The following is a 23,383-nucleotide window of genomic DNA, read 5'->3' on the forward strand; positions in this document are numbered from 1 at the left end:
CTTAAAAATATTAATCACTTGCATATATAATTAATGTTTAATTAGAAGTTACTCAAACATGCCATTGTTCAATTTAACATATTTAACATGTTTGACTAACTTCTTTAGTTAAAAAAATTTTCCAAAAGATTTGTTACATGTGCAATCAGTAAATAAGTCAGATTTGCTGTCCAAGAAGCTGTCCAAGAAACTGTCCAAGGCAAAGCTGTCCAAAAATGCTGTCCACTATGCAATATACTATCAAACAAACTGTCCAAAAAATGTTATCCATCATACTACAAAATCAATATTAGCCAGAAAATATGTCAAAAAAAAATCAAGTTACATTTTAAACTTAAACAAACATAAGAAAATTTCACTATAATTGAACTTACCATTTATTAGTTTTTTACCTACCAAAATAGTGTTGTGTTTCCAAGCAAGCATTTGTATTTTCAACACATGGAGTTGGTCCATAATTGAACCTAACTTCATTTCCCTGTGTATATATATAAACAAATAAGTTTACTCATTTGGTAAGTAGAGTGGATATAAACACATGAATTTAGTTTTACTTGACCAATATTCATTTGGTGAGTAAGAATTAAAACTAAATATTTTAAATTTGAGGGACCAATACTAAACTTGCCTCAACCAAAAATTTAAGCCACTCACCAAATTGTTATAGGTGGAACTCACACAAAAGGTCAGGAATGATGGAGTTACTCACCACAGGCCAAGCCACTCACACAAAAGGTAAGTCACTCACCACAAGTCAAGCCAAAACCCAAATCACCCATTGCCAAGTATGCATAGCCGAGAGACGATCAATAGCCAGCCACAATCATCCATCACTATCAACCATCAAAGAGCCAACCCAAATCACTAGTCATCAAGACAACACACAGCCATATCCCAACCCATCAACTACCTCATTGGCAGCCAAGACCCACTTAAACACATAAAGCCACTTCAATAGAAACCACTTCAACAGAAACTTCATAATACAAACCAATCAGAAAATCAGACCTCAAATTTAACAAGGAAATGAAAAAAAAAAAAAAGTAAGGAAGATTGGCAGACTTAAAGCAATGTTTACATTTTACCTGAAAAACAACTGCATCATTTGATACTTGAGACAATGGAGTTAATTGAGACAATGATGGAGTTAATGGTGCCTATGTAAACACAATGATTATAAGAGAAATAATTTACGAAATCATCTAATTACTTATAATTGCAAAACAAGTAAACATGTAAGTTTTTTCAAATTTTCATGTATGAAAACATTTACATTTTACCTGACTAACATCCGCAGGATTTGATACTTGAGACAACAATGGAGTTAATGGTGCCTATGTAATCACAATGATTATAAGAGAGAGTTTAAGAAATTATATAATTACTTATAAATGCAAAACATGTAAACAAGTATGTTTACCCTTAAGAATGAGGTGAAACTAGTTTGGTAACTAGGGATTGGTCCCAATTCAGATGTCATCATTGGTGTGGAAAAAGTGACAGGATAAGTCCTCGATATCACAAAAAAGAAAACCTTATTGATAAATTCACAAATAAAAAGGCAAGTGTAGTACAACCTCCAACTTCACAAATTATTAAGTTATTCCACTACAAATAAAAAAAATCTCTTACTTGATGCGAATAATGTTCTCCATGTGAGCCATAATTATTGTATTGCATGTTAGGAGCAAAACCAGGTTCCTAAATGAGAAAAAATATATTATTATTAGCCATAACAAGATAAAAGTATACAAACATTGGAAACTTAGTAAGGGATAAAAATAAATAAATAAAATTTATTTTGGAAAACTATTGACTAACCTCATCATTTAATTCAACTCTACTCCTTTTTTTGGTTTGCTTCTCAACCCAACTTTTCTTTCGTTTTCCACCCTTGCGCCCATCTTTTTTCTTAAGACCTTTTACTCTTTCAACCAAATCTTCCAAATGTTGGTTAGGATCAAGATTTTCTACACCACTACGTAATGGCATTTGATGGGGCAATTGATGACCACCCACATTTTTTGCTGCAATGTCTTCAACTTTCTTTTCATATTCCTCTAGCATCTTCTCTACTAAAGCGAATGCCTCTTCATTGTCAGCCGCTCGAGAAGCTAATCATACTAACTTGGGACATAATCTTCTATATCGTAGTGTAACACTCAAGTTGACATCTTCTTCCACATTTGTTCTCCTATTGTCCAAGATATATCCACTTTTTGCCTCTCTTGTCCATCTTTTTAAAATGTAAATATCAGGAATTGTCTTTATATCAAGGAAGTCAAAGACTTTCAAAACATGACAACATAATATCCCAACAATTTCAAACTTCCTACAACTACATGCAAATGTCTTATTTGTAGTGTCATAAGAGACTATGAACTCACCCGGCTGATGCATAAACTCAATAGTGTATGTATGCACTAACGAGTCCTCTTGGCGATTTTTTATCCTTGTTGCTGATGCAAGGTCATATTGATCATGAAGCATCCGAAATATTAAAGGTGTGTAGACTTGTACTGCTTGCTTCAACAATGGAGAATTTTTCAAGCCCAACTGAGGAAACTTTTGCCTAGCATTAAATTCAGTTTGTAACTCTCTTTCTCGTTTTTGCTTAATCACCCGATCAAAATGTTCAAAAAATTCAGCCACATCCAAATCAGATTTCAAGTAATCTTTTAAATCTCCATTCAAGCTTTCACTGAGTTGGGTACTTCGTATTCCCAATGTAAATGCATTCTTCATGTAACATTTTGCCCATTTTCCTTTCAATTTGTAAATACCATCCAACCAACTACGATCATGTATACCATATGTGTCAATCATGTCCTCCCAAGTTTTTTCAAATTCATTTTCATCATTTAACTCAAACATAGAAGTTTTAAAAACTTGAAGAAAAGAAGAGCCATCCTTCATCAAATTCCCCAAATGTTTTATCCCATTTTACATTATGTGCCAAGTACATAATCCATGGTAAGTGTTAGGCATCACCTCACTCAATGCCTTTGCCATTGCAGGATCTTGATCCGTAAAAATTGTTTTAGGTCTTTTACCTGCATGTGCAACTAAGAAACTTTCAAACAGCCACTTAAATGATTCTGCCGCTTCATCGTATAAAAGAGCAGCTCCAAAAACTGTTAACCCTCTATGGTGATTGAAACCGATAAACACCCCTAATGGTCTTAGCTCTTTATTAGTACCATATGTAGTGTCAAATGTCACCACATCACCAAAATTAGCATAATCAATAACCATTCTAGCATCAGCCCAAAAAATGTTAGTTATTTGTTCAATGTTATCTAATTGTACTCCATATTGAAAAGATGGATTTTTTGTCAATTGATCCTGAAAGTACCCTAATAAACATGCAGCTTGACCATATACCAAGTTTTTTTGCCGCATTGTTCTAAGGTAATTTTTTTGATCAAGCTCAGTGAATCCAAGATTAGCTCTCCCACTAGCCTCTCTACTCATCAACTCATGGGCTGCTTTTGGCTTAATTCTAGAAGAGGATGCTAACTCAATTAATCCCGCATGAACTTCTGAAATTTTTCGTTGAGATCTCATCATATAAACTGTTTTTGATAAATGAAGAGTGTGATTATGTTCTCCAACAAAATCAGACACTTTAAACTTTCCACTTTCTCGCACTAATGAAACATAAAATCTTACAGGACAATTAGTCCTTGTATCATCTCGGTTACGTGTGCGAATCATATCTTCTTTTTCTTTACCTCGAATGCCCTGCTTTGCACATACAAATCCCCTTGATGTTACCTTACCATCATTCTTACTTTTATTTATGTAATGTTTCCTAACATCAAAGCCTACTTGCCTTCCATATTTTACCCAAAATTCCCATACATCTTCTAATGTATCAAATTCCATACCAACTCTAGGATCCAAATCTGCATTGGCATCCATGTTTTGAGAGAATTCTCTCACCACACTATGCAATGAATTAGAAATACTCCTGTAATTAACAAATGTACAACATTATCTACTATTATAAATATAGAAGAATGAATGTATTTCATTAAAAATAAAAGCAGAAATTTTTTGTACCCTGTACCACTGACCATCCATTCCTATAATTATGCTAGACCATATTTCACATATCCAAAATGCACTATATTCAAGTTGCAGAAAAAAAATACCCAAACATATTCCTCAAAACATAAACAAAATAATCATTCCATGGTGAAATATATATCACTAAAAGAACTAAAATCAAACCCAAAAGAGAGAACTCACCTCCTTGAGTCGTTTGATGTTGGAAGCAACCTAGGAAGATGCAATATTTTCTTTGTGGAGGCTGATGGGTCTTTGTTGGGTGATGTTGGCAGCGGTGGTGGCGGGTTGAGGGAGAGGCACTTGGAGACAGAGAGAGGGAGAGTGTGAGTGTTTCGGGTTAAGAAATTTCAGAGGAAGAAGCTTTGTTTTGGCTGATGGGTCTTCGTTGGGTGATGCTGGCAGCGGTGACGGCGGGTTGAGGGAGAGGCAGAAGGAACGGCGGGTTAAGGGAGAGAGGTAGAAAAAATGGCGGCGGGTGATGGGTGTGTGTGAGTGTGAGTGTTTAGGGGTTAAGAAATTTCAGATGGGTCTTTGTTGGGTAATGGGTGACGGCGAGTTGAGGGAGAGGCAGAGGAGCTCAGGGAGAGAAATTTCAAATGGGTCTTTGTTGGGTGATAGGTGACGGTGGGTTGAGGGAGAGGCAGAAAAAATGGCGGCTTGAGGGAGAGGTAGAGGAGCTCAGGGAGAGGGAGATTTGAATAAGAAATTTCAGATGGGTCTTGGGTGATGGGTGACGGCGGGTTGAGGGAGAAGAGAGGAGCTCACGGAGAGGAGAAATCTAATTTTATCAAATGTGAAAACAGCTCACACGCATCAGCAACAGTGGGACTCCAAAAATTTTAAGGGTAAAAGGGTCTTTTTAATTTTGGTGAGGTGTCAAAATAAGGAGGCGTTGGATTAAATGAACGGCTGGGATTTGTGCAATTGCACACCGTGCAATACCCTAGGTATTGCACGGGATCTCAATCCTAGAGTGAGATACTCAAACTGAATTTTTCCAGAAAAGTACATAAGAAATGCTGATGGGTGACAAATAATATTTTTAGTGTCTGTCATCTTTCTCACTATCTGTTAACTCGGTAGAATTTAAAACTACTATATTTTTCTTTTTTTGTCTCTCTCTAAAGGTGAATTCAAAAGTTCTGTCTTTTTAGCTATTTTTGTCAAACTATCATTTTGATAATTGGTATAATAGGCAACAGAATAATTCAACAAGTACCGACATATCAATAAATCTGATGAATATAAAGAATGCTAGAAAAGATAGCTTAATATGTGATGATACCAGTAGTTTTAAAAATTCTAAGGCAACTGATAGACCTATATCTATACCATATAAAAGTCATAATGAAAGTCCTATAGAAATAATGAAAGAAGGAAAAGACATAGAGAGCTTCTAGCATTTCAGATAACCATAAAGGATCACAAATTACTAAATCCTCTATCTCTGTATTGATAAGTAATCCCAAATAGGAATTGTATCTGTCACCAGTTTCTTCATAAACTCTGTCTGCTTCTCCAAAGCTTTTATACCATATAGACAAAAGACCAATAACATGAAAGATGGCCTAATTAGGGAAAGAACAACACGTATGGAAAATGAAGGAATATTAAAAAAGGGTATAGTAAAAGAAATGATAGAAAAGATCAATAGGACTTAGGGTTCCCGTAAATATTGTTCTAAAAACCAGATTTTATCTTGAAACAAATTTATTTTAGTGGCTGAGACGACTAATCCATTGTGTTTAATTATTTTGACAAATATTTCTAAATGCTTCCAATTGTCATCAACATCATCGTGCAATATAGATGTGGAAAGAAAAATGTTCACTTAACTGCGTCCTTGATGAGATGCTTTTATGTATTTGGAACAGGATTTGATTTGTAAGTCGATATTAGTTGCAACTTAAAACCAATCTTCTTGCAAGATGGTCACCAACCAAAAGAGAGGTGGGCCAGGTCCATAGTTACCATTTAATAAATGGAGAATGTTAACCAGCACCGCCTGGTGCTGGTTAAGGGCAGAAAAGACGACAAAAAAAAAAAAATTCTAAATAGTACTACAAAACTGAAAAAAATGATATGAATAGCAAAAAAAAACAAAACTTGTGTCAGAAAAGTAAAAGAATTTTGTGGTTAACGGGCACCATGCGGTGCCCGTTAACACAACCTTTAATAAATTTGCAATTTCAGATGTTGCATCATAGATGACAGGTAGATTGCATTCAGGAAAAGGTTTTATTTATGTTCCTTAACTGGCTTCTATGAAATGAATTGGATCCTTGCATTGATTGAATTGGACATTTGCTTATTGAAGTTACTGAGAAAGTTTAACCTGTTTAATAGAAAATTCAAACTTTGTAGACGGTCAATGCAAAATACTAATTTACCGACATACAATCTACAAAAACTGCAAAAATAAGGACCAAACATTCTTAAAAGTAAAATATGTAGTTCTCATTACTGCTCGATGTTATACATATTCAACAAAAGAAAAATGTATTATAATGAAGACAAAGTACATTACTGCAAGATTACTCAGAATGGTACATCACATTATCAATGAATTACTTGAATGTTTCAATGAGGTGGGGTAATACACGAGAAAATACTAATACTTTACTATATAAAGTACAAAACAAAAGGTAAAAAACTGAAAGCAAAAGTCTACAGACATAGCATTGCTCCCATGGCCTCTTTCTCAACCCATTGTATTCTATTTGTTTCAGTATTCATCCAAGTAAGTGTATAGCATGTCATCTTTCTTTGACTTGCGTCGGCTAAGCAAGGCTTTCAGGAGACGTTTACTTTTGCTAGGGTATTGTTCAACATCTTTGCCATTTTCTCTTTCAGCAGGAAATCGCATTGAAGCAGATTTTCGAGGCTCTGAAGGGTACTGGTACAAGTAGAACAAACTCCAAAGTTTCAGTTAGAGAATATAAGAGTTTTGTTTTTCTTTTAGTTTTGGGTGAAAAGGGGGTTGGGGGGGAGTTGTAGGAAACCATGGATTACTGAAAAGATTATTATGTACTCACCCGTCGTCTTACAAATTCAACTACAATTGCACAAAATTCAGACAATATTATTATGTACTCACCCGTCGTCTTGGATTAGGATTTGGAGTGGTCGGCCTACTTGAGTTAGGGGTAGTGGGCCGCGTTGAGCTTGGGGTTATTGACCTACTTGAAAGAGATCCAGAACGTAAAAGTGGAAACCGATGTGGTGAAACTGTTCTCTTGTCTGATTTGTAAGGTAAACATCTCAGTTGAATGATAATAGATGATATATGCATATAAATAAGACATTTACAGAGAGACTACAAAATAAAATGCATTTGGAAGATTTATATATGTCAGCTCAACATTCATACCAACCTAATTCTTTTTTGGGCATGGTTGCAGTAAAGGAAAAAGTTGCAGATCGCTGGGGAGGTCGTGGAGAAGGTGAGGGGGAATGCCCTCTACTGCATGAAACAGACTTATAATATCAGAATCCTCGTTACAAAATGAACCAAGAGTACCAGATAAATGCATAACAAAGATACAACATTAGTATATACCTTACTGTAGATGGTGGGGTTTCTCTAATTGTGGCTCGAACAGCTTTGGGAATCAATCAGATTACAAGAAGAATTAGATTATGTAAAAGTGTTGCCCAATACATATGGAATGACACAGATCATGAGATAAAAGACCCTACCATTCCTAAATTGATGCCAGTCATCTTCATCATCCAGGCTGCGGCCCTGGTATTTAGATTTAGTACGGTTGGCACCACTCATGGTCTCCCCAACTGAAATGAATTCAAGGAATTGTAAGCATCCAAATTTAATATTCCCATAATACTAAAAATCTGACAAGGAAAAAAAGAGAGTGGAGGGGGGGGGGGGGGTGTTTAAATTTGCATTAGTATATACATTTAATAAATGAAAAAATTGGAGAATTATATATTTGCCTGGCAAGATGTATCGCTTGTGGTACTTAGGAGTATCTATCACCAGTGACTGTTGGGAAATGCCCTCATGATTGATAAACTCTTGGCAGGTCCGTAATCTCTAACATTCCACATCCAAGCAATGATGAAAGTGAGTATTATGTAAATTTTGCTTTCGTAGAGTGAAAACTATAGCTAGTGACACAAATATTGTTAGTGTTATGGTCCAATAATCAATTCACTCATGTTCAGTAATGACAATGTCGATATGAAAATGAGATAAAAGCATTGCTACTAAATATTTAAGAATGGCATGTTCTTGGGTAAATATCATCCATCATTTCCCTTTTAAATCCCATATGGCCATATCTGATGGCAATATCAATGTTTTGGTAAGAGAGCCAGAAGCAGAGCCTGATATCCAAATCTATGATAATTGCCCATATTTGTAAACTACACTGTATCCAGGTAAACTTTATGTTGTGTACAAATATAATTGTGTACATTCTTTGAAGGTTTGGATAATGAATGTAATTTTTGAAGAAAAATGCCCACACATCAAAAAATTGTGTGCATTGAATATATAGAATTGTGTATGGACTTTTTACAAACAAGGTTTAATTGTCATATTTAGTATAGGAAGGCTGACAATGTAAGTAGGAAAATTCCTTAAAAAGATGAACGACTTCTTAACAGTAAATCTTTTCTGAGTGTAATGAGCATAACTTTCTAATTTTTAAAGCAAGAAGCAGCTATTTGGCATAGGGTGATTTATGCTTTTCAGCTCCAATCATCTGAATCTCTTGCCTTCTCCACCAGTGAAATTGGGTCACTTCAAACCATGTAAGTTTTTGTATTCATTTTTCATTTCTTTCCCAGTTATTTTCAACATATCCTAACATCATACTTTGCACATCGAAGTTGTTCATGTTTACTGATAAGGATTGTAAGTACACTTATATTTCTTATTGCCAAGTATATTAGTAATACAGAAGCATAATTTATTGAAATGGTTACTAAACTAGAACAGCGAGGTAAATCTTATGTTTGATCTGAAAAGTAAGTCATCACAATGTGGTGCAAGAGCCATTTGATCAATATTTTCACTGCATTATCTTAGAAATACACAAAAAATGATTCTCCCTCTTTGCTAAATACAAGGCTTTACCAAAACTAAACACTGACTTTAAAAGAATCTGAACTTTTGTTAAGCTGCTATTCCAAACTGACTTGCTAATGAGCATCCCTACCATAAGTGCCTATTCAAGGTTTACAAGTATCTTATTGATTAAAGAAACAATCCCAGCTCACCTGCTCAATGGAAGATACACGGAGCTCTGTCCCAGAAACTTCGTCAACCTTCTCATCCAAGAGATCATTGACCTTATATGTAATAGAACCCAAATGGTCCACAGTATTCACAAGAGCTTTAATCGTATAATCTTTTAATGTTTCTACTACACTGCAAACATGTGAGGATAACCTCTTTCAGAAAAGATAGAATTGAAACCTCACTTGAAAACACCAGCATTTATAAAATCAGATTAACTCACATCTGGTTTTGGTCATCATTGGTGTATGATAGTTCAAAATACTCTGCTGCTGAGTATAACTGTGTTCTTAGATTTTTCAGGTCCTGAACAAACATATGCTATAAGAAAAAACAGTTGCACAAAAAATAAAATCTTAAGAAGCCTGATTGCGTAAAGCTTGATCAAGTCTTAAAAAACTGCAGCATATTCAATTCCCTTATCAGACTAAAGGGATGAACTGAAAGTCCAAATCCCAATTTTTGGCCAATATTTGAAGTTTTAAGGAAGATTGTAAAGCTTATATAGATTATGTGTAAACAAGGAGCAGGAGTACCTTGAGACTATCTGCGAAAATCAAACTCTGCTGCATGGAAACCTCATCGAAATTTGATGCTTCATGAGGGACTGGCAATGTGGAAGATGTCGTCATTGTCCCCATGATGGAGAGGATGGAAGACAATAATTCCTTAGCCTGCAACAACCAAGATGATCAATTTAGTATTAAAGAAAAAATGATAATATGAAGCAAAGGGAAAAGTAGGAACTAGAAGAGAAAACATTCCAATTTTGAACCTCAATTTGTTTTTAAATTTTGAAAAACAGAAGTTGCTGTCTTCTTGGAGCTCAACATCAGAAAAAGCATTAAAATGCTGGGAACTTGAAACCCCAATATATTTCAATGACAACAACAGAAAACTTGACTCTCGTTTTTCTAAAGAGAGAGAGTTTGCAACCAAAATCAAAACCCCATTTCAACCCTGACATTTATATAGCAATAGCTGTCTAAAATAAAAGATATAACAATGACAACTGAAACCCCCTAATTGAATTTGTAACAACAGCAGCAAGTCGTGTGTAAGAGAGAGAGAGAGAGAGAGACTCTTCTTTAAAAAGTCACCATCAATGAAATGCCAGAAACCTCTATTTAAATAAAAGATTAGCTGTACTTAACCCCTTCAAAAAAATAAGATTAGCTGTGTATGACATAATTAATGAAAATCCAACAGCATAAAACATATAGTGCTTTGCCACACTTCAACAACTATCCCCGTCAGGAAAATCAACAGACAGAGAATAAACTAAACACTGGAATTCGATACCATTGCAAAAAGCCCATTTTGTCTGAATCTTCACCAATACTCACATTGTATCAAAAAATTTTAAAATAAAAATTAAACCCAGGATAAAGTACAAGACAAACCAAACCTTAAAAACATCAAAAGCTGTAAAATTTCAATACCCTCTTTTTCATTTCTAATAAAACTGAGTTAAAGAAAAAGAAAACCTTATGCACAATGAAAAAAAATGATATCTTAGGCTCAGCTGAGTAAAGGCTGTTACTTTCTTGGGTTAATCTCTTTCAACTCTTTCAATAGAGCTAAAACAAAACGGCAAGCAATTGTGTCCAAGCAAAAATGAAGAGAGAGAGAGAGAGAGGGACTAACCTGGTGTTTCTTTACACTGAACTTCCTCTTATGATCCTGTAGCTGAAACTATAACACAAAACTGACAAAACCCACTTCCAGTTCAAAACCTTAAGCATGAACCCACTTCAAAAAAATTCAAACTTTGAATGCCAAATGCGAAACCAACGAAGGCAGCCAAAAAAAACTAACAGCAAATAATAAATAGGCCTTTCTTTGAGACAGTGACAAAGGTGGTTTGGTACGAGATTTTGACTACACTAGAGAAAACGACAACTTCGAATTGTATCTATAGAGTAGGTAATGAGGAACACAAAGAAAGCAATGAGTTATTAGAGAGAGAGAGAGAGAGTGAGAGATGAAGAACAGAGGGACAGGCATCAAGGAGAGCACGTCTCTTGTATAGGGCCAATAGGCACTTTAGGCAGGGAATCCGGAGCATTTTGTTTGTCAAACACAGCAAAAGCCTGCCCCTTTTGGAAGCAAAAACTGGTCTCAACTCAAGCTGCAATTTCACTTCTCACTCATCATTGCCTTTAGTTGGGTCCTACTTTTTTTTTTTCTTGGTACTGTGGGTCCCTCACCATTTCTATTTAGAGAGAGTTTTGTCCTCTGAGCGACATAAATCGTCTCCTGGTTTTTCAGCACCTCCCAGGCTCCCACACGTTGTGGAAGGATTTTTTTTACATATTAGATAAAATCAAATATTGTAATGGATATCGACAAAAATAACATTTTTTTTTTTTTAGAGAATTTTAATTTATACTAATTTATTTTTAATGTAAGTAGAAATTTTCGAGTGCAAAAGACCTATTTGATTGAATTAACTATAACCCACTAATTACAATAATATAAATAACGGATTTATGTAAAAACAATATTGTCTTAACGAGTGAAAATTGTAGCGTCCCTAACATTGAAGTTTAATATAACAAAGTTAGGAGTTTTATAGTTCAACGAACATATTTTTTGTGTTTCTAACAGAGATGTCTAAGTTTAAATTATGTTTGGCTTATTCAAATGTTAATCTATGGACTTTGTTTCTAATTTACATTAATATAGTAACCGGTTGACTCCTCCATGTTACTTTAAAAAGGGTTAGAGAATCATTTTACTTTTTTAATCTTGTTTTAGTACGGTCAACAAGTATAATCAGAAGAAAGAATTTTGATTATTTTATTTTGAAGTCCTTCCATTGTAGTTATTTTAGGATGAAACTTGTGTTAAATTTATTTAAGCATATGTGTTATGTTAAATTTAATAAGATTACCGTTTAAATGTTTAATAATATATGAAGAAAGGTTCATTATTCTTTACCTATGATTCAACTTAACTCTCCTCCCCCCCCCCCAAAAAAAGCATTTCTTCCAATATATTTATTTAAATTTTAAGACATTTTTCAAGTTAGAAAACATAAAAGAACATACCTTAGCATTATCTTTGTTCTTTACAAAAAAAGGTGCACCCAGGGGGCAATACCATTAAGTATTGACTCTTAATAATATAGAAGAATGGTGACGTAACATGTTGTATTTTTTTAGAGTGATTAATGTATGCGAAAATAATGTTATTTTAATTACAACTTAATGAGTTATAAAATAAAAATAAAGAGTTGTGTCCCTAACCTTACCTAATGCAAAAAATAATACATGATTACTTTAATTGATTTTATAATTTGAACTATCAAACATTATAAGTTTATAAGCAATACTAGAGATACAAACTCTTTTACAAAAAAATTTATAAGCTGCTGATGTGGTGAGTGATTATTAGTAAATAAAAAAAGTGATGTTAATGGTGAATATAGATAAAAATTAGTAATAAGTTGGTCACAACATTAGTTTGTAAAAATGTTGTAAAATAGTTTGTATCTATAGCATTACTTTAAATTTATTTCCTTAAAATTTGTTGAAGGAAAATGCCAAAGTTATTATCAAATTTAATTTACTACCCAAAAAAATTACAAATTAGACATAAAAATATTTGATTTTACTACAATAAAATTGATAAAATTCTTAATTACTTTTTTGTACCCTAGGATTGCAAGCACATTAAAATTTTCTTTCATTTTCTAGTATAATAAAAAAAATCTTTTTAAATCTTCAAAACAATCAACTTTGTTGGGTCCCATATTTTATTTTCCCTTTTCCACTAATTACGGGGAAACTGGTGGGTTGATTTCAGCCGTCTGATTAAAATGTAAAGATTTTATCAGTTTTTGGGTAAAAAATGGTAGCCCCACGCGCATGATATGCAAGTTGGGCACTAAACAGTCTCAAGTATTCTAGTATATCCACGGCCTTGAAAGGCACGCTTGAAGTTTGAGTTTGATAAAGATAGCTCTTTGTCACACTTCTTACAACTCCATCCAAACTAAGCCCACGCGCCACTTCAAGTGCGTACTTATTATACAAAAATAGAAGAACAAAAGAAAAATAGTAAAACTCAAAACAAAATAATTGGAGTTGTTGGGAAGCTTCTTCCCCATTAAAAGTTGCATTGATATGAAGACTAAAATTTGTCATTCTAGAGGTACTTGGCAAATAATTGGTGAAATAGTAATACAAATTATGTTTTTGGGTTTAATGGATATTTATTATGAATGTCAACATTTTGAACGTTGAAGATTTGAATTAATGGGTTATCAATATGCTTGGAATTGATTCTTCTTGGGACGATGCTTAGTGGTTAATGGGAACGGACTATAAATTTGTTAGTAATATGTTTACGCTAGTTCAAATCTAGCTTGATCCAATAATTCACCGATCCACCATGAAATGAATAACTTATTTGTTGTTTTCTAGGAAGGCCAAATCAAAATATGGAAGACTAAAGAAAAGTGAGATTTTTTGATATATTTTTTCCGCTGTTCATTTGCTCTATCTTTTTTAATATCTAGATTCTAGTTTTTTTTTTCCCCTCCAAAATTAATCTGTATGTGATACTTGCATTCAATTTTTTTTAATTCCAAAGAAAAATACGTATATTAAACATTTGAATTTCACTTTTTTTTTAATACATTTCAGATGTTCGAGATCCATATTCTCTTTAACAATTTAAACCAAAATTTTCGAGGTATAAAGAAACCATAACATCCTTTTGAAAAAAAAAATGACAACCTTCCCCTTGAATTTGGTGATGAACTCAAAGCCCAACCTTGCCATTAAGTCATGCATCACAACTCGTCCATCACATCTCCATCAAAAAATTGGAGTTGGGGACTTCCTCATTACAAAATTGCAGTAATATGTGGACTAAAATTTTCATTTATATGATATTATAGTGGTAATTCATTTTTGAGGTTTGAACTTTGAATGAGACAAATTATGAATGTGAAGAATTTGGATGATGAGGAATTGAATTACATAAAATCCGACACTTCAATATCTAGATTTTAATTTTTCTATTTCTCCATAGTAAATCTGGATGGTTTATTTATTTACTTATTCCAAAGCAAATTCGAATATTGAACATTTAGATTTCACTTTATAATTTTTGAACCCCAATATTCAAGATTCAAATTTAAACCAACATTTCTCAATTCTCAAGGTATAAAAAAACAATAATAACCTTCAAAGTTCAGGGAAAAAATGACTACCTTCCCCTTAAGTTTTACCATAAACATAACACATATATACCATAAAAACATTATTTAGCCATTAAATCACCCTATTTTTGAGGACTCATATTCCTAATATTTGTGTTAATAAATTATCCAATAGGCAACAAAAAAGATTAATTAATTAAGCAATGGCATATTAAGAATATTATTACTTAAAAACTCTTTCTTTTAGCGTGTTCTTAGTGAAATTTTGACAAGTGAAGGGCGATAGCTTTGATTCATAAAGCAACAACTCACCAATTTGTTTTATGACCAATCAATCCATCCCTCCCTCATGGGTGCAAGAGAAAGCAAAGCGAATGAATTATTTGTGATTCATAAAGCAAGTGAAGGGCGATAGCTTTGATTCATAAAGCAACAACTCACCAATTTGTTTGATGGTCAATCAATCCATTCCCCCCCCCCCCCCCCCCTCCTCATGGGTGCAGGAAAAAGCAAAGCGAATGAATTATTTGAAAGGAAGTGGGCACAATTTGAAAGGTAGTGGGCACAATAAGCATGAGTCGATTCCAAAATGACAACTGCTATAGTTAGTTTTTGTCACACAAAAATAACATTTTATGTTCTTAACAAAGAGCATGTTCCCCCTCAAAAAAAAAAAAAAAAATGCATGTTGGTTCACATTAATGAGGTCCTATAAGGGAAATTGGGATATAATGTAACGCGGAATTCATTATATTTGTTGTACTCCTCATAAGCTCAATGGTGTGATTGTCATTTTTACGAAAATTTAGGGGTCATTATTATTTTCTTATACCTCAATAGAGATTTGTGTAATTTTTTTATATAAAAAAAATGTAAAAATGTAAATTTTGTTTTGTTTTGTGTGTTCATGTAAGATTCTTAGAAAAACAAATCCCATTTTGAGAAAATTGAAAAGAAAATTACTTGAAAGTAGAGGGGAAAAAATATTAAGAAAAAATGGAAGGGAGAGAAGCTTAGTTAAAAAAACGAAAATAAATGGATACAAGATGATAGTAGTTTTTATCATTTGCCTTATTTTCCATTCCTAAAGCCAACGCTAGTTATCTAATCACCATTAAGAGCATCCACAACCCAAAATGCCATCCTATTTTATAATATTCCAGCATTCCAACTTTTATTTTACAATATAACACATTAAAATAATATTTCTACACAATAAAATAATATATCCCAAAACCCAAATAAAAACAAAAACCCAAAACCTAAATCACCTCTACAACCACCTGCTACCACCATCACCACCATGAAGAACATACCCAAACTATTATTTTCTTGAAATCCCATAAACCCCAACCACAAACTCATGGCCATTGAAACCTAGAAACTCATATATTAACAAAACCCAGAAACCCATAGAGAAAACAAAATCAAATCAAACCAATAGCAATAGTAACCCCCAACTCTGGCAACCACGGAAACCCACAAAATAAAAATCAAAATAAAAATCAAACCAAACCAAACCACAGCAACCCCCATCTCCACCACCATGAACCCACAAAAAAAATTCATCCCAAATCAAATCAAACCAATAGCAAAATGCCATACCCAATTCAGTCATACCCACCTCTTCCTTTAAGCACCGATCACAACAAAAAAATTAAAAAAAAAAAAAAAAAACTACAAAACCCAAAACTCCAAACCTGCCGATCCACTACAATCCTTAGCCCTAGAGCCACCACAACCCACCACGACTTGCCACGATCCATGCCGATTCAAAACCCAACCAACGCAACCAAACTTGAGAGACCCACAAACTCATCAAAGCCACACTGGACTTGAGAGACCCATAACCCACGACCCACATTGGACTTGATGCACCCATAAACCATGATGGAGCCATGATCCATGGAGAAGACGAGAAGCTTGGCGTCGACAGTGATGGCAAGAGAGAGAGGGGATGAGAGAGAAGAGAAAGACTTGGTCAGGTGGCTTGCGGTGGCCTGTGACGGTGGCTTGCGGTGGGGCCTATGACAGTGGGTTCGGCCATGGTGGCTAGGTGATGGCGTTTATATCCACCATCAAGGTTATCAAAATCAGGATCCTATGTAGAATCATGGAAGGTAGGTGAGATCATAAATCATAGGATTAGATCGCGAATTGTAAGATTCTACATTATTTGAGAAGGAAACAAAAAATACACATTGGTATATTAAATAATCATATAAATTATAAATACATTGATATAATTACCATACATCACTACATTCATTTGTAAGCATTTGAAGAGGCCAAAAACCTCAAAATGTGACACTTTATTGAGATATTTTTTTATTTGGGTCCAATTGACACCTTTCTACATTATAGTAGAAAAACTTCATCTATAGAGATTTTATTTTTTATTTAGGTCCAACTGAGTCTTTTGTTAAGTTAAAGAAGATTATAAAACACTAAAGTCGTTTAGGATCGTCAGAATTGTACTATCCTACCGATCTTGAATGATTGAAAGATCCTTGAAAAATTCGGATCGTTTTGTGCAGGTGCAATCGTAAAATCGTAGGATCGTAGAATCTAGATCGGGATTTTGACAACCATGTCCACCATGGTTTTGGGTTTGAAGAGGAGATAACAAACAAGAGAGAAAAAGACAAAAGAGGGAAATGAAAGAATGAAAAAGGAAGAGATAGAAGAATCAGAGATAATATAATAATAATTTTTAATTATACATTCTTACTATAGTACCATGCTAGAAATAGGATGGTACTATAGCAACATTGTATACTTTTTTTACAATTGACACAATTTGCAAGTCGGGTTGAAGCATCATTTTAAGGGTTAATATATCAACACATAGGATATAGAAGGGGGATTGTAAATACTCTAATGTCAACACTCTAATTCAACAACAACTTTGAATCCTTTAATGAGAGCCACGAGTTATGGTTGTTGAAGTAGACATGTAGAAGAGACCATCAGTTCAGTATTTCGTGAAGCTAGAGAATTCAATTTATTATTTTTCTAGCCAGAAGTCTATGTTTTTTCAACTATAGTGTCATATTAATGTGATGGAAGTCGTCAATTAGAGTAGGATTAATTATCTCTAAATTTAATGGAAGTCTTTCTATTTGACTTGCTCTCCCTTTGTGATGGAATGAGAATAGATAAGGGTTGGTGAGATTGATGTGAAGGGGTAGGGATGGCTCTTTTTATTGGAGTAAACTCTAAACAAGTATAAAACACTTGGATACAAGGCATGTCTTGAAATCTTTTATAATATTATAAAAATAAAAAAAAAGTCATGTCATGAAAGACAATTATGAATTTGCTTAATTTGTTTATGAACAAGATATTTTTTAATGATTTACATAAAAGTTTTTTAGACAAGAGAAAATAAGTTACAGAAGGGTGGTCTGCTTCGATACGATAATACTTGATGAACAGGAAAGGTATAAGTAATGTAATAATTAATCTCATGAAAAGTTCGATATTGGTTTATGATGAACGTTGACGACATGCTTAACACATCCAAGTTAAATGGAAAGCAGTGTTTCTAGTAGCGGACGCGGGAGCAACATGTAAGCAGTTGATATGGTAGAAGAATAGTGGCTGGAGACAACAATTTTGATGTTTAAAAAGTGAATAGTATCAATTTATTATTATTATTTTCTTTTCATTCCCTATTTCATAAATTTCCAAACGCATTAAAGAAAATATCAAAATACATCATATACTCTTAAAGATCATATAAAATAAAATATACCATAATCCATTTCATTAAGTTATTTTATGATCTATCTATTTATTCCATTATTTAAAATTTTCCAAATACCATAGGAATAATTCAGAAAAAGCCTAATAATAAAACAAAGAAGGCCCTTAAGTTTCACAATTTGAACAAAAATTTTGCTAATGTGTGCCTTAAGGATACACAATAATTATTCATTTTTGAAAAAAAATTTCATGAATTGAAAAATGAATAATTATTGTGTATCCTTAAGGCACATATTAACCGGACCCTTAGTTTTTTTTTTTTTTTTCTCTTTAAGCACATGAACAATCATAGCTTGAGATTTATTTTCATATATTCCCATTCTGTATAAATTTTTCTTATACAAATCAGAATTGTAGGAATCAAATTAATAAAAAAAAATTTAAAAAAAAAATCAGAGAGTGAGCTCCACGTTAAAGGGATGAAAGAAGATTTAGAGACAATGAAGGTTGGTGAAAAAACGTGAGCTTTGGAGTCACTCAATAGTGTTTGGTTTGGTCATTGCAATCCTCAGCAGAAAGCAGGAGCACACTCCATCATTTGAAATTCGAAGTCTTCACAGGACGCTGTCATCAATCATAACCCACATGCACTCCTCTCTTCCATACTCAACAACATGTTTTAGTCTGAAAAAGTGTAGATGTCAATTCATGATGACCCATCAATGCTTCAAACTATTTCCATGGGGCCTAATCTCATGAGGATTTAGGGGGGGAAAAAAACTAGTTACTTTTAATTATGTCAAATTAACCTCAACATTTTTATTTTCAAAACCTCTGTTTCGATTATCAAAAAAAAAAAAAAAACCTCTGTTTTACTTTGTTGAATTCTGTGTGAAAAATCTAACACCAGTACATAAGAAGTGTACTAGTTTAACCTTCTATTTCCTGCCATTAAAGAGAGGGGAAAAACTTTATCAAAAAGGCAAACTCATTAGAGAGCGGGAAAAAACTTTATCAATACCCCCCCCCCCCTCTCTCTCTCTCTCTCTCTCTCTCTCGTTATTTAGTGTGCGTATTCGCTTATTTTGCTGAAAATTGAAAATTTATTGCTGAAAATACTGTAGTAAAATATTTTTTATTGTCACAAATTATTGTTCATGCGTTTTTATCACTTTGGCTGGTCCATGAACAGTGTCATGGACTAGCCCAAAAAAACGCAATCTCAAAAAATGCAACTGCTACACAAGCGGACCCTTAGTATTGTAGGAGTACAAAATCTTTGAAATTATTTAGTAATTTCCTCATCTTATATGAATGATAATTTTTTTTTTCTAAGAAAATTTCAACCTATAATGTCTACTCTTGATTTGAACGTAATCTCAAAAAACGCAGCCGCAGCCACTACACAAACGGACCCTTAGTATGTAGGAGTACAAAATCTTTGAAATTATTTATTCCTCATCTTATATGAATGATAAATCTCATTTGTTTTTCGAATAATTTTTCATCAGATTATAACACCAATCAGTTTTTAGTGTAAGTAAGGACTGAACTCAAAATCTTTTCTACAACTATTAAAAACTTTATTAGTTAAGCTACCGAAATCCCACGCTCTCATTTTATTTTTGAATTTAAATAGTGGTATACCTTCTTTTAAAAAAAAAAATAGTTGTATACTTCGAAAATGTGAGATTTGAATTACGCAATTAAAAATATAAGGTAATGTGTCAAATATATACATTTATAAGATTTTTTTTCCCAATGATTTATGAACCCCCACAAACAAACAAGGAGAATGGGATAGACTTTTTATTTATTTTTTAATTTTTAAAATCAATTTACTAGACTCCTATGATTACTTTTCCTTTCCCAAACAATCTAATTTTGTCCTACCAATAAATAAATACTATAATAACAAATAATAATCTTAGTTTGTGGGTCCAACTAAAAGAAAAGGAAAGAAACATAGGTTTCATTAGGTTGAATGTATGGACTTTTTTTGAATCCATGATTAGCAGAGTGACAACATTAATTTAAGTTTTTAAAGTTTTTATAATAAAGTACTAATCAGTGGCGAGATTGGTGGGAATCATATGGGTCCCGTAGAAGAAGGCTAGGAATGATGATTCTCCGTTCTTATCTCGTGCGGACTCATCCCCTTGTCCCTTCTGCTGCAGACTAGCCTAGCCTAGCCGAGTTGACTCAGTTGAGTCTCTCTCTCCCTATAGCTATAGCTTAGTAGCTTGCCTTTCACCTGGGCCTGGTAGAGATCTTCAACTTTCTATGGACTTGGGCTATATCTTTGATTACTTGGATCCAGTGTATATATGGGCCAAGTAAGGCAAAGCCCATAAGAAGGGATCATATGGCTCATAGAAGCCCAAACCCATCAAATTGAAACAACCCTTTTTTTGGTTATTGGTCTATAGATTGAGGCCACTTCTTTATAAGCCCATGTAGCTTTTGTGCCAAATAGGTGAATTATTGAGTATGTTGTGGTTATTAAGAAAGTTATACACAACTTTAGGAACACAAAGATAGAAATTAGAAAAAAGGTTATGTGGGCTTTTAAGCCTTTTTAAGGTAGATTTCCAAAAAGCCCAAGATAGAATGGAATGGAATTTCATCTTTTGAAACAATTCATATTGTCTATTGTGATTGCAGTGCATGCCTAATTCATTATGGTCATTGTCATGGCCTAAAATGTATTAAGGCTAATTAGGCAATTATATATCTCAATCAAAATTGGAGATTTCGGATTCTTCTTCTTATTAGAACCCAGAGTGTTGGGGGTTAAAGGTTAATCCATCATTTGCTAAAAGGTCTAACACAAAATCACCATAACTGGGGTCAAATTCTAGTATTGATTTCAATCTCGACCTCAATGCATATATGCAAGTCCCATGTTTACAATAACTTCCTCTCTTAATCCTTGTTATCAGGTGTGAGTCAAATCTATCAACTATCAAGCATAAAAATTAGTAGAATATGATAACCACTATGAATTTTTTTTTTTTGAAATAATTTTTACTAGTGGTGGAGGCCAATTCAAAATATGGTTATACTCGTAAAAAATATTAAGTAATATTATTGAATTATAAAACTCGTCATTCTTTTCGGGTGAGAAATTTGAACTTTAAATATTTCCTTTAAAAATACCAAGCAATTCTGACTAGTTAACCTACAAGGCTTTTAGCGACTCTCGACAATCTTGACATCGTGACCATTTGAACAATCAACATTCACTAAGGCCTCCTTAAATGTACATCAAGATAGATTTATGACATCCAATTATAGGTTACAATCCTGCATATGCAAGTAATAAAGTCCATAAATGCATAAACAAACAAAGCCAAAACATTCTAGTCTACCGTTTTAGTAGTCGCCATCACAATTCAGAATTTGCAGGTAAGAATAGTAGGGGAAAGTATATGTATAGCGATGCATAAATGGGCCGCCAATGGCGGTTATGACGGCTCAACCCATTAATTAAATACATACTAATACTCAAAAACCCCTAAATCGGAATTAATTAAGATAAAAATGATGAAGAGGGTAAGTGAACTCACGTGTATTAGTATGATAATTAATTCATTTTAATGTGAATTTATGCTCTCAACCTCTGTAATTGTGCTGTAACCTCCTCTCATTATAGATATCTTAATTTGGCATGCATGTATGTGCCAATGTTGATGCATACGGCTAAGTGCAAACAAGATAAAATTTTAATTTTTAATTTGAATAAATTTTTATACTAATGGCTAGGACTATCCAAGCATAACCCGGACCCCAAGGATTCTTCTGACCCGAAAGTCACTTAAACATAAAACTATTCAATCCAAATGCTAAGTCAGTCAACAAAAATTCCCCATTGTCAATCGTCGATATCGGTTCAAGTGACGGGTTTCTTGTCTAAAGCACCAACAACTTCGACTCCAATCAGCCAACCAACACGTATATTCCCACATACAATTCACACCTTACTTATGTGTTAAATTGTGATTGGATTTTAGCACGTTCATGTAGGTCCACCATTGATAGTTGAACATGTTGTGTCAACTTATGCACCAATCACGAGTTAACACATAAGAAGGTTGTGTGAATGAGTGTGTCCATATATAGCGTTATTCTTCTGTCCAATGTTGCAAGTTTTAGCATTCTTCATTGGTGCTTCGTTGTGTGCCGCCATAAGGTAATCAAGCTTTTTTTGAGAAATTCAGTAAGATCTCCATCAGATCTTAGCCAGAATTGGCTAGATCTCTACCATATATGGCAAGATATACGCTCGATCTGACGGGATCTATGCTAGATCCAGCAATATCTACACTAGATCTGGCTAGCGCTGCAAAAGCTCAAGCGTCAACGATTCCGACCAGATTTGATAGCCAGAATTTCATTTTGTGGCAATTAGAAACCCATGCAATCATGGAAAGCAACAGGTTTGCAATCTTTAGACCCACAATTTTAAAGTCGTGTTGTTAGTTTTGCTACCAAACCCGAGTTGGATTGACCCATAGACAACCCTAGCCGTTTGGTTTAGTGGCACCTCCAATTATATCTTAAGTTTCGTTATTGATATCTCAACTTATTTCCACAATAATGAATTAAATTCCCCTAAAAAATGGTGAATAATTTGGAAAATGATACTCTTTATTTGATATAAATTTATTGTATGATTAAAATGAGATATTATAAATCTAATAACATATCTAGCACCAAACTATTTAAAATATTAAATTAAATGATGTGAAATTGTGTATATCATTAGATATAAAAAAAAAAAAAAAATCTAAATGGTAAAATGGACTTGAAATTAAGAGATCCCAACTTCATACTGATTTTTTTGGACATGCAATGTTCTAATAAAGGTGGGGTTTTAATTTCTAAGAAAATTATGTGATATGCATGCACGGAAAAAATAAATAAATAAATGACTTAAAGTAACACTAAGTTGCCATGTCTCTTGTGTGTGTGAACAAAGAAGTTTGCCACCATTATTCTAATTATTACGCTTTTTTTTTTTTTTTTGCTTATCAGCGTATTTCACATTCAATTTTGGTTTTCCCATAATAATAAAAAATAGGTAAAATACAGTTTAACATTCTTGATATTTGGGTTAATGCCGATCAAATTTAAGATTTTTTAAATTAATCAACTTAGTTCTT

At 33.5% G+C, this 23,383-nt stretch overlaps 1 protein-coding gene and 1 pseudogene across 4 annotated transcripts; both read right to left on the bottom strand.

Annotated features, from left to right (window-relative positions):
• Window positions 1-871: 871 nt before the first annotated feature.
• LOC142620105 (protein FAR1-RELATED SEQUENCE 5-like) lies at window positions 872-3,924 on the bottom strand (annotated as a pseudogene).
• Window positions 3,925-6,506: 2,582 nt separating this feature from the next.
• Window positions 6,507-11,412, bottom strand: LOC142618402 (protein ABIL2-like). 4 transcript variants are annotated; one of them, XM_075791325.1, is made up of 10 exons: window positions 10,985-11,412; window positions 9,874-10,011; window positions 9,561-9,643; window positions 9,319-9,469; window positions 8,029-8,128; window positions 7,774-7,866; window positions 7,634-7,676; window positions 7,449-7,537; window positions 7,172-7,314; window positions 6,507-6,970 (listed from the first exon to the last, which is right to left on the bottom strand). In XM_075791325.1, the coding sequence occupies exons 2-10, from the start codon at window positions 9,976-9,978 to the stop codon at window positions 6,800-6,802; spliced, it is 978 nt and encodes a 325-aa protein (XP_075647440.1). In that variant the 5' UTR covers window positions 9,979-10,011; window positions 10,985-11,412; the 3' UTR covers window positions 6,507-6,799. The 4 variants fall into 4 exon arrangements, with proteins under 4 accessions (XP_075647440.1, XP_075647441.1, XP_075647439.1 ...); XM_075791326.1 differs by having other exon boundaries at window positions 7,449-7,534; window positions 10,985-11,314; XM_075791324.1 differs by having other exon boundaries at window positions 7,449-7,534; window positions 9,561-9,658; window positions 10,985-11,126.
• Between the last annotated feature and the right edge of the window lie 11,971 nt (window positions 11,413-23,383).

The sequence above is a fragment of the Castanea sativa genome, chromosome 12 (genome assembly GCF_040712315.1).
Source record: "Castanea sativa cultivar Marrone di Chiusa Pesio chromosome 12, ASM4071231v1".
Lineage (NCBI taxonomy): Eukaryota > Viridiplantae > Streptophyta > Magnoliopsida > Fagales > Fagaceae > Castanea > Castanea sativa.